The sequence below is a fragment of the Chamaea fasciata genome, unplaced genomic scaffold, assembly GCF_029207755.1.
Source record: "Chamaea fasciata isolate MVZ Bird 193981 ecotype frontalis unplaced genomic scaffold, bChaFas1.0.hap1 SCAF_12, whole genome shotgun sequence".
NCBI classification, from domain to species: domain Eukaryota; kingdom Metazoa; phylum Chordata; class Aves; order Passeriformes; family Sylviidae; genus Chamaea; species Chamaea fasciata.
This window is the reverse complement of record NW_027094097.1, coordinates 6263813-6279884: the sequence shown is the minus strand read 5'-3', so window position 1 is coordinate 6279884 and position 16072 is coordinate 6263813. Positions and strand designations below refer to the sequence as shown.

At 38.8% G+C, this 16072-nt stretch overlaps 1 protein-coding gene across 2 annotated transcripts in view; it reads right to left on the bottom strand.

Annotated features, from left to right (window-relative positions):
• FTO (FTO alpha-ketoglutarate dependent dioxygenase) overlaps positions 1–15269 on the bottom strand; it is a 222274-nt gene extending 207005 nt beyond the window's left edge. The window contains exon 1 of one of the 2 annotated variants that reach the window (XM_066194284.1): positions 14935–15269. In XM_066194284.1, the coding sequence (XP_066050381.1) occupies positions 14935–14973 (39 nt within the window). In that variant the 5' untranslated portion in view covers positions 14974–15269. The remainder of the gene's footprint in view (positions 1–14934) is intronic. The other variant, XM_066194285.1, reaches the window with a different exon arrangement.
• Positions 15270–16072: the final 803 nt, after the last annotated feature.

Here is a 16072-nt window from a genome sequence, read left to right as displayed (position 1 = left end):
TCAAATACTGATAAAGAGTGCAACAGAAATCTTTCTTTTGTCCTTAAGTCCAGTCTCTGATTAGCAGGAAGCACACCTTCCTTTACAGAATTGCAAAGAAGTATTAATTAAAGTTTAAAGTACACTTAACAGTTTGTTTCAGTTCTACAATTTAAATCAGCTCTCTAATTTATTTGTATTTCATCACACCCAGCAACAGGCAATGACTAACAATGACTTCTAAATTAATTGTTACAAATTATAAATGCTCTGAAATGCTACTGGGAAAGGGTCTTGAATGTGACACCAGTTATTTCTAGAACACAATAAATATCGTTATTTGTATCAGCTAATTCCATGATTAGACTCTCTAAGTTGCACAGTCCACTGGTACATCAGAATTTCAAGACGTGACCCAAGACACATCAGCCTTTTGTGTACCAAAAGGCCCTGGACAAGTGGAGAGCAGGGTTAAATGCAGAACTTGAACCGTGAGTGTCTGAAGTGGTCAGAAGGAATCTCTTGATACGGATCATACATCCTCCGATACCAAGGGCTCACACAATAAACAATCCCTGCCTTTCTTCACAACCTTGTTTAGTACTGTAAACCAGCTTCTTGTTTCTACCCCTGAGTGTATTTTATCAGTAGCTAGAAATGTCAAATACTTCCGTGGTAAACAGAACTATCCTGGCCTTTTTTATTTTCCTACACACCAACACTAAAGAAGGTGACAACGTAATCTGCCCCAGGCAACTCTATCACCATCCACAGTAGACAGGTCATTTTCCTTTTTATCAAAGAGGACAGTAGGTCATCACATTTTAGTACATGTTGACACCCCTGCTAGTAAAAAGAGATAAGAATTCAGTGCCCTTAAGGTGCCTTAACCTCTATTTTACCTAATACAGATATTTCACAGCTCTTACATTAAAGCCAGAAGACAGATCTGTTCCCTGAAAGAATGCACCACAAAGGTCTCAACCTTTGCGACAAGCTATATTTGTATTGCAGAGGGTATAGGTGACAACAGAGCACTTCCCTTAAGGTATCTACCTCTCTTTTATTTTGGGCAATAGGATTTATTTTGTTCCTATAACACCACAGAGCATCATGGATGTTTAACCTCTCCAATACACTTATATGGCTTTAGAACACTTTTGGAAGTTGAAATAAAAAGCATATGGACACCTTCTGCCATCCTGAGAACCACCTCAGAAGTTTCTTTGCCTGATTAAAACATTTTGCTTTCATCTGGGATATTCTTAATTCAGAACACAAGCAAAAAAATGACACTTAACTGCTGTTATCTTTATTCACTGTGCTTTTACTTTCAAATACTAATGTTCAAAGAAAGTTAGAAAACACTTTTATAGTGCTCCTTTTATCTTTTAAGGCAATGGGGAAAGACACTAGCTCCTAATAGTCAATAAGAACTTACTTCTTATTGCATTTCATGTTAATAAACTGGTTTCTCCATATCCTTTTTAAAATAGTGATAAGATAAAAAGATCTGCAGGGCAAGAGCAAAAACACAGCAAACTCTTAGTTATGACACAGACTGGACAGAATTCATAAAGTAGTTCCATTTGGAAAAATATAAAGATGTGAACACACTTGCAATAAACTGCATAATGATGCATAGTTTCTCCTGCACATGAGTGTAAAATGTTACTTCAAAACAGGAAAAAAAAGCAACCTCTGCTTTTTAGAGGAGGAACGGGTATTCCATACTTCAAGTGAAAAATTAAATTTCCACTTGAAGATTTTAAACTTTTCTCCCTCAGTAACACAGCTACAAAGAGTATTATTAACTCCCGGCAAAAATTAAACCTTCATTTGTACAGTGAAAAAAAGAGTAACATTTTTCTAAAATTAAAAAAAAAAAACCCAACAAACATTCCTTTAGTTTGAAAATAGCCGAGTCAATTTTTCTGTTAATTTTGGTAGCATTTTTTTTTAAACTGTGGAGGCTGAAAAGGAGTTCTGAATTCAGAGGCCATATCAACCAACACAAGGGCTCATTATTTATTTGTCTACTTAAATGCAGTTAAATGATTGCACCTTTGTATATTTGCACACTTTGAAAATTCAGTCCCTCTTCACGAAAGCATATTTCATATATATACATCACTCCAGAAAGGGGAAACATAAACCAAAACTTACTAACAGCAACTTCATGGGCAGGATAAAGAGTTTAGAAGATAATAGTTTCTACATCTAATAACAGACCAGTCCATTCGGCAAAGAATTTTGCACATTTGTGGCACACGTGCACATATATGTACACAAACTCCTGAATGCATGTATTTTATACTCTGTTTCAGAGTAGCCAGATGTCAACACACTGGCAAAGGCTAAAAGAATTGGGCTATTAAATAGTAACAGCATTTATCCTTAAGAGCAAGAAGACCAAAAAGATCTCCATGACACAATCTAGTATTTTAGATCGTTGCCTCTGAACTGAGGTCTCTTGCAAGTGATACTGTGAGCAGAAAAAATCTGGTTCAGAAAATACACTGAGGGCAAAACTATTGTGAAAATAACATGTTTTTGTTTCTAAGCAATCTAACCAATAACCACTACTGTGATTGTACTGGTTTTATTAAATTAGCATGAAGATGTTTTGAAACTTGAAGGGAAAAAAAAGTAATTTGATACCCAGCTTGCATGATAATGCTACTTTTTTGGTTTGGAAAGAAGTCATTAAGAACAAGCTCTAGTGAATCTCTGGTTTTCTTAAGATGATATTCTGTGATGCCATTTTAATATACCATTTCAAAGGATTACAAAGGAATTGATATATTTTGAGAGAAAACAAACAAGTTTCAAATTCAATAAAATAAACTTCAGTTACAGATCACTGTTGCCCAAGTGAATAGCAAATATTCCACTGAAGTAGGATATGATGCTTCCAAGCAGGAAGCAATTCAAAGTATTTGTTAATATATGATAGATTGCATAAGTGATTTTCCTAAATACCAAGATTATATTCAGAATTCCCATTTGTTAAATGAAGTACGAGGTTCATCCAAAATCTCTTCGGGATTCATTATCAGAAAATACACAGATATCTGCCTGTTAAATATTTTCAATGTCAAGCATTTATTACATAGTGAATTTCAGCCTGGCTCCTCACATTGGATTTTGATGCTCTTTTATGCACTGCATTCTGTACTCAAGAGAAAAATGACCATTTTATATTGCCTTTGGGTTTTTTTATGATAAATTCTATTTTCTCGTCAACTCTTTTAGATGGAGAAAATAGTACCTGAAATAAACATTTCAGTCATTTAAAGTTTGCACAACTGCTTTACAAATCACACAGCCTGACCTCCTTCTATGATATTACATTACAGCAAGATCCAAAATAACATTCCAGTTTGACAGCTAACCTCAGGCACCACTGGTCTGGTATCTTGCTGCTTATACTGCTGGCTGAAAAGCTGATAGGACACGCAAGACAAGCTGAGAGTTTAACTGGCAGAGCTGTTCAAATCTAAATTGTGCTATTTGAAACTTAGACCACAGGAGACAACAGTTCACTTTTTACCATGGCAGCAGAATCAACCTCTTGGCCCCGCGAAACTCATATGAATACATTTAGCACACACAGAAAATATCTCCCTATATTATGATCAAAGACATATTCAACACACATTTTTTATGCACATTCGATCGTCCTGTTGACAGTCCTGGAAGTTAAGTAATATGGACTGCTGCACATAGGTTTCAAACCTTGATGGAGCCCAATGGCAGGCTACTTTTGACAGTCAAATAATGACAAGCACGTTGCAGGCCAATGCCCGTCATTCACCAACACCTCGGCCTGCTCCAAGCGTTGCGCGGCAACAAAGTGGGCGGTCAAAGGTTAAGTTCGGAGAAGACAGCGATGAAGGGCAACTGTCATGCACCACTGAGTACTGTGAGGCAGCAAGGAGTGGTTGTCTTCTCAAGAACATGCAAAATGTTCTCATTCTGTCCAGGCAGACACATATTTGAAGGTCCTAAATGAGACCGCTGCCAATTCGCGAAGAGCCAAACTGACAGCATGCCATTCAAACTGTCTCTCTCAAATTTGGCTTTTTTTTTTTTTTTTCTTTACTTCAAATCACAAATGCATGCAAAGTATAAGATTAAACAGAACTCCTGGCCACATTTGGTAGGGTAGGAAGAGTGAGGGGAAAGACATCTAAACTTTTTCCCTTCTCATTCTTTAAATATTCAATTATTTAACAAGAAATTCTTCCATTTTCCTGTATGCCCACATTTATTTCCAAAATTATATCCATTGTAACCCTTGCTCTAAATATTGGTGTTTCTTCCAGTATTGAAAACCATAGTGTAACACCTTACAATTAGGTCTAATACCTGGAATTTCAATTCTGCATTTGTATATTAATATCACAATAGAAGCATACATTAAAGCATGCGAAATAAATACTTTGCATCAGTCTCTAAATATTCTAGGCATTTCTATTATAAATGGCCCAATAACAGTATATTCTATTTGTTTAAAAGCACTGTTTTGTGTGGAGTTATGGCTTGAACAGCATGATTAACAACGAAATTGCATTATTTTGCATAAACCATATACATCTTACTTTTAAACCATTGCCGGTAAAGATGTATATTTTTACTTACACATTTAAATTATGTGATCATGGTCATGTTTGCCTCTATTAACATATAAAAGACTTCAGGAAAAATAGAAATACTTTTTTCTATTAGATAAACAGTGATGTGTCTCATCTTTCATATGAATGAACGCTTGACACTAAATTTAATCAGGCTGACAAAGGATCATTCGGGTTGGCTCTCTGTGCCCTTTTCATGCACAGTCCATCTCTCCTGCACTTACAGGGCCAAACATTGCCCTCTCACAAAACAGATCAACATGCAAAGTGCTTGTTTCTTTCGCTGGGTCACTGGCATCCTCCTGCCTGCGACATTACTGCTTTGACCACTTTCTGTCATGACACTAAGCCTTTAAAGACCCTAATCACAAACTGTGCTTTGCAAACTGAAGAGAAAATGAATTGGCATTATTTATGAGGAATATGTTTGGATCATAAAGCATAAACCCATGTGTCTGTCACATACACAGACACACACAGAGCACAAACTCCTTAGGCATTACATTCATATGTTCTATTGCACAAATCATAATATCAACACTTATCAAATCACAGAAATCACAGATAATGACCAATCTACTACCCAGATCACACTGAATTACTTTCAGGTAGCCAGAACCATAAAGTTATAATTCAACTTTTTTGGGCTGAATAGCAAATTTCAAAGCTTTTCTACATAGACAAGATTGTCCTATCTAGAGCAGAAATCGTAAATTTGGGGAAAGACCATCAATGTGACAACACCACCTTGTCAACTAGACCATGGTACCAGGTGCCAAAGGCAGCCTTTTCTTAAACACCTCCAGGGACGGTGATTCCACCACCTCCAATGCCCAATCACTCAGAAATACTTCAGTAACATAAGCCATTTTTAAGACAGTTCAGAGAATGCTGGCAAATATCTACAGTTCATTATAAAAGTTTAAGCTACAACACCACTAAGAACTTTGCTATACATTCTCATCAAGCACAACCTGCTAAAGTCAAGTGATTATGACCAAGTTTTCTAAAGTACCGCTTCCCATGGTCAGAAAATTTCCTACAAGTTTCAACTCCTTTTTACAACAATACTGGAGAAAATGGAATCTTAAGGAATCTAACTTGAAAATTTGAATATCAAGAATGCAAAGAAACTCAGAAGAAACCCTTTAAAAAAAAAAATTCCCCATGGCACATTCAAGCAAAATAGGCACCCAGGAATAGGAGTTTTTACTAATGCAAGAAAAATATTTTTGAAGTTTTTTTTAAATGGAATACAAGACTGTGAAATAAAAACATTGGCTGTACTCATAATCTGTTTTTATTTCATTTATGCCTACTTATAAATGCTTTCCATAAACACTTCCTATTGAACCAAGATTGATGGTGTCCATATGAATGTATCATGGACTATTCCTGGACAGCAGCAACAGAAGCTCAAAGAAATGACAGCCAGCACATACCAGATGCCTCTCAATGCAGAAGCTTAATGGCTTCTGGTTTAAAGCATGGGGGAAGTCTACACAAACCAACAGTTGTTCCTGTAGTTTTCCTCAACTACCATCTTCTGCATGATGTTTAAAAAGAAGCAAACCACCAGTATGGTACCCATTTTACATTTCACGTGCCAGAGGCGAAAAAGCAGAGCACTGAACAACTATAAAAGATAACTGACTACTGAACTAATCATCACAGGAAAACATCCAAACCAAAACAGTTTCCCTTCCCCACTACCACAAATGCAAAGAACCACATAACTGATTCAACCCATCTTATTCTAAATAACTGACACGGGAATTGGCTGGAAAGTGGGGAATAGAATTGCCTTTTGATCTTACCTCCTGTCAGGTCAGTTACATTATACTCAACAAATACAGTATCTGAAATAACAAATTTAGTAAAAAGTTACTTTTTTGCTCCTAAATAGAAGACAGAATTGGTTACAAGTTCTTAATAGCTGCAGTACATTAAAAGAAAACGTTCTACATTTTAGATAACATCCAGGCCTACAGAGACAGCTCCAAACTGATCAGAGCTTCGGTATAATTTCTGGTGGTTTTATATTATATACAAAAATATGGCACTTACATGGTCTCAGAATACACAATAAAATATTTTACTCGAAACTAATCTAATTGGAACACCTTCCCACAATTTTTTTGCATAAATATCTTGCAAAAGTGATACAGTTGATAAACGCTCATTTTCTTTAAAACAGCTTATTAAGAATTTCTGTTTAGGTTCTGACTCTAAATAAGCTTTCCAACTCAGAAAGATAGTAATTTTCCTGATGTTTGCATGCACTGTTTACAATGAAGGCCCCCAAAATTTTCTTCTACCTAATATCATTAGACTAAATAGTTTGTCCTGGTTTTATTCAGTGATTACATACGTACATACACATCACAGCTCAGTATTTTACTAACTGCAGTTGTTTGTCATCACATGGTTTAGATATCAGACAATGAAGCATTTCTTTTAAGCACAAGAGCATCACTACCTGCTGCACTGACATAATTTAAATTAGAAGTAAACACAGAATAGAATCTGATGATTTTTCCAGATCTTGAGTGCACTTTCAAGATCATTATGACTGGGCTTCGACAGACCTTTAACTGCTTGTGAAAATCCTACCTATTTCCATCAGAGTAAAAAAAAACTATTAAATGTGCATTTTAACACGTATTTTACCAGTTAAACTGTTAGAATTGTATATAAGTGTATGGGTTTACATGGCAGTAATAGTAATGTTTTCCAATCCAAAAGTTGTTTAAACTTACTTCTCACTTTTTGGAGATGAAAACCTTTATTTGATCTTTATCACCTTACCCCACCCCCCCGCCCCATAAGCATATACAGGGTATGTACAATCATGATTTATCACTGGCAAGATCCAGCACATGAAATTTCTGCACTCAGAGGAGAGAACACCCATGAGATGTGGGAGATTTTAAGTAAAATCTTTTGTCAGCGAAGAATGGAATCTCTTAATATTACAAGGTGTTTGATTTCAATACAGTTTTAAACCTTAGAATAGAATCAACAACATATTTTAATCAGGTACCTTTTCAAATATTCACTGCATGAAGTACCAGTTGCCTGAGGGTTATGAAATAATACTAAAAACTTTATAATCATTCATTGATTTAGTTTTGAGCATAGTATATCATTTGAATCCAATGGGAACATAAAGAGCTATTTGTGAGGTCAACCACAGTACAGACAGAGGCTGACATGATATCGATGGCAAGGTGGAAAGAAATTGCCAAATACAGCAGATCAATACCTCGTTTCACTGTTACACCCTTCTGGAGACATAAAATATATATCTTTACAGCTACGAAAATAATAATAATGAAAGTGGGAGATAAATGCTTCCCTCAAGGTAAACTATTTGATTAGCTGAGGGCAAAGGTGACAAGAGCAGTTTCACTAAAGTAACTTTACAGTCTTAAATAAAAATGGTGGGAAGAGCAGCAGATAAAAGGGCGAAATGAAGCCGAATAAGTTCTAGGAAATAAAGATGTAATTCTTTCAGAAATTGAGGTAGCATGTATACAAAGGCAAAAAAATGCTAAGCTAAATACGGTAGAGGAAAGTTTCCTCCCATACTCAGACTCCAGTAAATAATCACAAGTGTTTTGAAGTTACAGCACTATAATTTTCTTTCCAGAAGGCTTCAACTATATGTTTAATCTGTGCCATACTTTAAATGCCAATAAATGCTCATAACCATGGTTTGCACTTCACTAGTGAACCTAACAGAATACCGTAAAACACTACACAGCTTTTCAGCCTTGGCTGTAGGAAAGAGGATCATCTGATATTTTGGATGCTCTTGGTCATTACAGGTGATTAAATAATTTAAGAAATGGATGAATTATTAAAAGCATGACAGGTCAATCCTGCTTTGGTTGAAGGCTGTATAAGTTTGATCATCAACTGCAAGGGAACAGAACCAAGCTTTAGGCAAACACTGTTTGAGCTGTCTCATTTTCACTAATATTGGTCAGCTGAAACTGAATCTTCTCTGACGTAAAAGAATAAAAGTATAATCATTATTCATCACATGTTTTCAAAATCTAAAAATAAAATTGGAAGTAGGCCCTGTGCTGCACCTCCAGTAGAGACATTTCACTATGGCTTTATTTCAAAAATGCTAATTTCCATCTGAAACTTCTAAGATTATAAGCTCAGTTCAGAACCAGAAGACTAAGGGGTTTGGGTGACTACATGGCTTTCTGAAACTGAATAATCTGCTAACAAGCTTCTCAAGATTTCAGAAATATATTAATTCAAACCCCAAAATTCTATTCACATAAAGCTTTATTTTTCTACAGAAAACAGGAAGGATTTTCAGAACTTACTTTCCCTCATTGCTGGGGGCAAATTTAATTTTCCTGAATGCTACAAGCTATAGAAATATTTGAAAAATAATGTAAAGAACTATCACCACCTTTTTAGAAATTCATGTCTAACACTGGATTTGTAAATGACAGTTTTCTTTGTCTCAGTGTTCTTGTCTGAGAACATACTCATGTTTAAAAGCAGTCAAGTAGAAATTTACTAAGACAACAGGAAACTTTAAAGTTCGCCTCATATTTGGTAGCAGAGCTTTCAGCTGAATAAGTGAACTCCTCCAAACCACATTGTTACACAAGATGCTGTGCTCTACACATTTCTAGTCTACAGCTCGACAACTAGAGTAAAGAGACTTCTCACTGAGGAAAGTGGAATTTAGGAAGAATCATATGCTGTGTTCATATTCTTCCTCAGAACAGAGGGGAAAATGTAGTCTTCCGAGGCAGGCAAGGAATCAAAATCCGTCTAAAGGTATTGATAGTCCAATACCTTTCAGGAACTTGAAGTCTCTCCAAATGGTACAAGTGGAATTGGTTAAAGTATAATGAAGAAATAAAGCAGAAGGGTAATTAGATAGATAAAAAACTGTTTTACCAGAGCAAGATGCTAATTTAGAAAACAATAAAAATTTTCTAAAAATGCATGGCCTACCAGAGTCTTTAAAATAAAGAACCAGTAGGGCAGCCTGCCTCACCTCTAGGATGCTCCTTGCCACCATGAGCTGGCAGGATACCCACGGCTGTCCATGGCAGGAGCCCAGAGTAGGGAGTCCCATGAAAGGTTCATGGAACCATCTCCCACACTCAGGTCCAGCAGGGTGTTGTGCACTGGGAAAGGCCACTGCACTGAGGCCATACAAGTTACAGATGTGAGCTTCCATTTTAAACATGCAAGACTATGAAAAAATAGACAAAACAGAGGAGAAAAAAAAAAAAAAAGAGTAAGAAGCCTTCCCATATTCAGAACTGGGATATGCACAGCTCACCATATGACTGTCTCATGTCGTGGACCACCAGAACAGAAGTAAACTGAAGACCTTTAGATTCCTAGCATTGAACTTCCCTGACACTACTCCCATCCACAAGAGCCTCCCAGGCCACCATCCACAAAACTCAAATTCATATTTTGAGCAGCCTTTCTCCTCACATCCTTAGCTCCAAGATCTTCATAGATTCCAGTATGTGAAGCATAGATCTGTCCTTATTTACAGCAAAAAACAAGTGACTGGATGTAAAGCAACGTTTAATAAATCTGCAGAGCCTAAAGTACCAATATAATTCCAAGCAGAGAGGTGGACCTGCACTTCTTAATTAAGTGGGTGATGTTCTAGTTAAAACAAAAAGACAACCCTGGGCCATAGCTAAGATTAAGCACATGCTCTTGCAAAGGAAGCTCTGACTATTATCGATGTAAAGGCTTTAAATCACAAAAAATAAACCATCTAATAGTCTGTATTCAATAGTAAGTAGAAAGTCAGGACACAGACTGATTTGGATTAACACATTTTCAGTTATAACAAGTAATTTTACAGAGGATTAGTATCTTGATGGTCTGATCAATACTAGGCACTGCTGCTATTACAGATGAAGAGAAAATTACCCCTCCAGTAATAAAGTGTGTGTCTCGGTTCTCCTTCATTTGCCGAGTCCATTACTGTAATGGTTCCAGCATTAGCAGCTGAGGCAATTTAAACAGCAGGAATGTGATGAATTTAAAAGCAAGAAACATTTGCCAGTCATTCTTTCTTGTATTTTATTCTGCATATGCAAGGCTTCTACCTGACCATTTCCAATATACAAACCATGTGTTATGTGACTATCAACACTATTTCTTAATTATTGCCGCATTAATAATGGGAAGGTCCAATAATGTGATTACCACAAAAATTGCTACTGGCGTATTGGTTGCTGATTCTGCTAAAACTTGCACACCATTTACCTACGCAGAAATATGACATGACAAGAAGCTTATTTAACTGCATCTAAGCTGTTTCATTAATTTTCCTAAATACAACTTCTAAAAGAATCTAATCTGTCAATTAGAAAATTTCATTTTGTTTGGGTCTTTTTAATAATTTTTTTTATCTTAAGAGGTAGAACAGTAACTGGAAGCGATAAATCATTGTAATATTAGAACAAACTGTGGTAACAATGTTTTTAAACTTCATTGTATGGTATGGGCACCATCTTTCAGCATTAATTCTAAAACCAAACCCTTAATGCTTTGAAGTGCTTTGAGAATACTTTCCTCATTTTCCTTGAGCATTAATATGTTGAAGCAATCTGTTTTACGTTGTAAAGATGTATTATTTTGCAGGCAGCAAAAATAATGACTTTTAAAAAAATAAGAGGATGATGCAGAAAATAGGACCTTCAATGATATCTCAGAGAAAACACAGTATATTCCCTTTTTCTCCTTGTAAATAAAATACATACAAAGCTTTGTGTTATTTAAAGCTTTATATTTCCTTGCCACTTTGTCCAACATGTCTCACAAATGTGATACTGCATATGAATATCTTTGTAAAAGCCCTTGTGAATATTCAGATATGTGCACATTGATGCATTTATTATTTGTACAGCAATAACTTTATTGGACTGGGGTCCCAGCTGTGCCAGGAGCTGTATAAACATAACAGTAGTGTCTGTGGAATACATTCTCTGCAGTCAGTATTCACAATAATGTGAATTAGCATAAACAGCTACATCAGGTAATTGTGAACAGGGTTTAGTGGTCTGTTCCAAAGACCCATCAAGATAATACCTTTACTTTAAAAGAAAATAATACTCCAGACTAGCTGAGTCTCTTCTCTTTCACCTGGTAATGGCACAGGGTATTAACATGCAAAGAGTGGCAGAGGAAGCATACACAGGAAATAACTAGAACCTGGCCTCTGTCATACTGAAACTTACTTTTAAAAAATCCACTTTGAAGAAGTCTTGAGAAGATTTTTACATTAAATATTAACTTTTTAAATTCATCAGTTAAGATAATAAACACCCTAAAAGCAAAAAGCTTTCTTCCCAAGTCTAAAAGGAAGAAATAGCCTACTTAGATCACCAAAAAGAAGGCTTGTTTGATTTTAGTCTGCATGGTACATTTCTACACACAGTGAAAAAGAAGTCACCAAGTCTGACCAACAATGTAAAGAAAAAAGAATCAAAATAACTATAAACTGTATTACTTTAAATGGAATTTTAAGCTAAAACAAACAAGTGTGAACAACCCCACAACAGACTCTTTTATAAAAATGCCTTTCCAGCTAAAGACCAGCATCTACTCTAACAGCTCTGGTTTTATGCACAGAAATTTGCTATGGGGAAGACCAGAGTAGCTGATGGCTCGCAACAGCTTCAAAGGTCTCTTTAAAAACGTCAGAATAGCTGTGTTTTGCTGTCCACTTAAGACCCAGAGAAATATTCTACAGGACATTAGCATACCCAATATTGTGTTTAGAACTTCTGGCTATGGTTTTCCTACTTTTTTTTCAGACCCTCTTCCCAAGAATGAATTTGCACGCTCCTCCTCTTGACTTCGAACACCAAATACTAGCACAAACAATTTCATTTCTGCCACACATTTAATCCAACTGAGTGATCTGCAAAGTGGAAATTGCCGTATGACAGCACTGCACTCTACAGAACTTCTACCACATGTACTTGGAACAGATATGGTCTTCTATAACAGCATAAATCTAAACTTGCTATATACAAGAAAATTTGAGCCAGACAAAAGTTTATCACACATAAGAAACATACTACATAATTACAATGCAAAAGCCAATCAGTGGGATTCTGAAAGACAGCTTTTAACTGTACACAATTATAGCAAAACAAGAACTTTTATTCAGGATTTAATTCTGGAAAACAAGAGACATTGCCAGGAGACACATAATCCAAACCAGCTTCTCTATGCAGCCACTTCCCTCTCAGTAGAAGGCCTCATAAATCTTACTCTCCAGAAGAGGTTGGGTTAACCTCACTAATATTTGGTTTGCTAAAAAAAATATTTTAATCAGTACCTAAATGGCAGTCTTGGCAGAACTACTACAATAAAGACACTGTTCCTTTGTCTTCAGCATTTCTCAGGTGATCAACATGAACTAGGAATGGCTAAGCCAATGGACTGAATGGGTGACTTGGCACACTGCCAGGGCCCCAGAGATTACATCTCCAATTAAGTTGTAGAAAATAATCAGTATGAGGATGCTTCCATGGAAAAAAAATCCAAAACAACCCGTATGTTCCTTCTAGCATATCCCCCTTCCATTGCTGCTTTCCCCTTTGGCAGCCTTTATTCTAAGACATTCTGCAGGCTCATTTAGCTTCACTTTCAATATACTCAGCTTCTCTCAAGTAGTACCCAACTTAAGACATCCCCCCTAAGGCATTCTGTAAGTATTGACATCTTTAAATTCTCTGTAAGACCCTTTTATCTTTCATTCTTCTCTGTCTGTTCACCCACAACACTGAGTTGTGTCTACAGCAGTACTCTTGCACTTCACCTCAATTTTTTCCCATACATTGTTCTTGACACCTCTTCAAGTGTCTTTCCTCCTACAGCCTTCACCAAAGGAGTTCACAGCACCATCCTTTTACCCTCACAGGTACTCGAGTGATTCTTTTATCAAAGGCCATTATTCTCCTAACGCAAATGATTCCCAAATACATTCAAGACCCATTGAAATGCCAAAGGCCCTTGGATGGACAGCACAAATATAACAGGCTAAAAAGAGTATGGGTTGAGGTTTTTTCTGTAAGGTATGGGATGGGACATCTGCATATGTTTTGACATATATGGAAAGGGCAGAACACTAATGTAACACTGTAATGAACACTGATGTAATGCTGTCCACTTTGGGACAGCAGAAAGACAAATTACAAAATGACCAAGTAGTCCTTAGGGAGTTGCTATGAAACTTACTAGGGCAAAAAGGCTCTAAAGTTTTCTAGTAAAATACTTAGTTGCAAACTTACATCAGACCTTTTCCCTGCCTCTGCAGGGAATAGTGTATTTAATACTGAATAGTAAATTAGTTCCAAACCCAGCATGTTCAGATGTATGAGATTACCATTTTCAAAGGCATCTTCTACATTTATAATGGAATTAGCCTTCCTTTCATTAACACGTCTAATATCAGCAGTATGCCTTCAAACAAGTCGCTTACTGATTCTCAGTACTACTGTTTTGTAAATAAAATTAGCAGAAGTACAACAACCATAAAGAGCTGAAATAAAATATTGTACAATGTAGTAAAACAAGCCCTTCAAAGGCACGTGAAACAACAAACATTCAGCACTCCTGTTTGCTCCCACAGACAGTGAAATAACATCTTCAATGTAAGCATGTAACAGCATTGCATCTAAACACGTGAACAAGAAAAGAAACATTTTAAAGCTCGGGCGGTGTAAGAGACTTAAAAGTATTTATTTAGGTCAGGCTTAGTGTAGAGTACTTTTAAAATTATGAATTCGGCGCAGTTACACAGTGCATCATCTCACTGTGAGTGTTTCGACAAAAACAAACGTACAGTCCTTACGTTATTTTTTTCATATAGCACAGAACTCTGTTTTCAATTGAAATATCTTGCCCAGATGGCATCACTAGCTCCTGCTAACGCTGTACGAGGCGCCCGTCGCTCGGGGGAGGGGGATCGGACATGTCCAGGCTAAGCAGCGCGCCCAGCGCGGGCAGCCGCGGCGGAGCCCCCGGGGGCGCGGGGCGGCGCCGGGCACACGCGGCCGTGCCGAGCTCACCCCCGGCTCTGTGACCGCGTCGCCGAGCTCGGGGCCGGGGCTCTTTCCTTCTCACAATGAACTTCACGGCGGCCTCGGAGTCCCCTCGCTCGGGGCTCCGGCACCGGAGCCATCGGAGCCCCGCGGGCTCTGCCCCGCACGGCCCCACGAGCGGCGGAGAGAGGGCTGGCCACGGGCGCACTCCTCGGGGCTGCGGGGAGCAGGAAGCAAACGGAAGGTACCTTCAGTTCTTTCTCCCGCTCCCCTGCTCTCCTCTTCATGGTGCCGCCTTAGCCGTCCGCCCGGAGCGGAGCAGCGCCCCGGGCACCGCGGGGGCACCGCGCAGCTCCCGCCGGCAGCGGCCGCACCGCGGCTCCGCGGGCAGTGCGCGGCCCTGCCCCGAACTCCAAGTCCCGGCAGGCCCAGGGCGGCCCGGAAGAGGAAGGGCCCGGCTGGCACCAGCGGCAGCTGCTAACGGAGCGCTGAGCGAACCCGGGGCCGGCGGGGGCCGTGAGTATGGGCAGAGCTTCTCCTGTTCGGGGCACGGCGCGGGGAGGACGGGGGCGCCGGAGCTGTCCGGGGCTGTGGCGCCGTGTCCTGGAGCGGGCGGCCCCCGGCCGGGGAGGTGAGGAGCGGGGCTGGCGGGTCCCGCGCTGCGGGCGGCGCTTCCAGACCCGAGAGGCTCCTCGCTCGGTGCCCGTGGGAGAAGGCTGGGAGCCTCAGCCTTTGGTTAACAGTAGGCCTGTAGCCCTGTGTGTGTTTTGCAGCTGGAAAGGCTGCGGGGCTGAAGCGGGAGCTGAGCTCCTGTGCCCGGGGGCGGGACAGCCCGGGCGCTGTAGGCGTTCCTTCATGAGGAACCTCACGAGGAACTGCCTTCCCTGCGACCCTGCCCCTTCCAGCCCTGTCTGTCACCGCCAGAGCCGGCGCGGCTGAATCAGAATTGGCAAGCTTGGTAAAATATGTTGAAGGCAAGACACGATTGTTTCGATTTTTCTGTGTTGAATCAGGACTAACAGGTCTGAGAGATGTTTCATCCCTCAGGCAACAGCAGGATGCTGTGATCCCGTTTCCATAGCTTCCATATCTTCTCTTTTTTTTTTTTTTTTCTTGTCCACCTCCCAAAGCACACAGCACTGCAACACATGATGTTTGAAAGATGATATGTGTGTATATTTCTACCAGGTAATAAGTGAGATTATTTTAGGTTACAAGACCAATAAAGTGCAAACATATATATTTTAAGGACTCAATAGAGAGCTGTGATAAGCTAAAATAGGTGGGTGGTCCCTCCCACCTCCTTTTTTAAATTCCCTCTACCAGGGGTTGGAGTAGGATTTTGTAACAAAAGGATCGTCTTGGCCATGTCTGACACTCAAATTC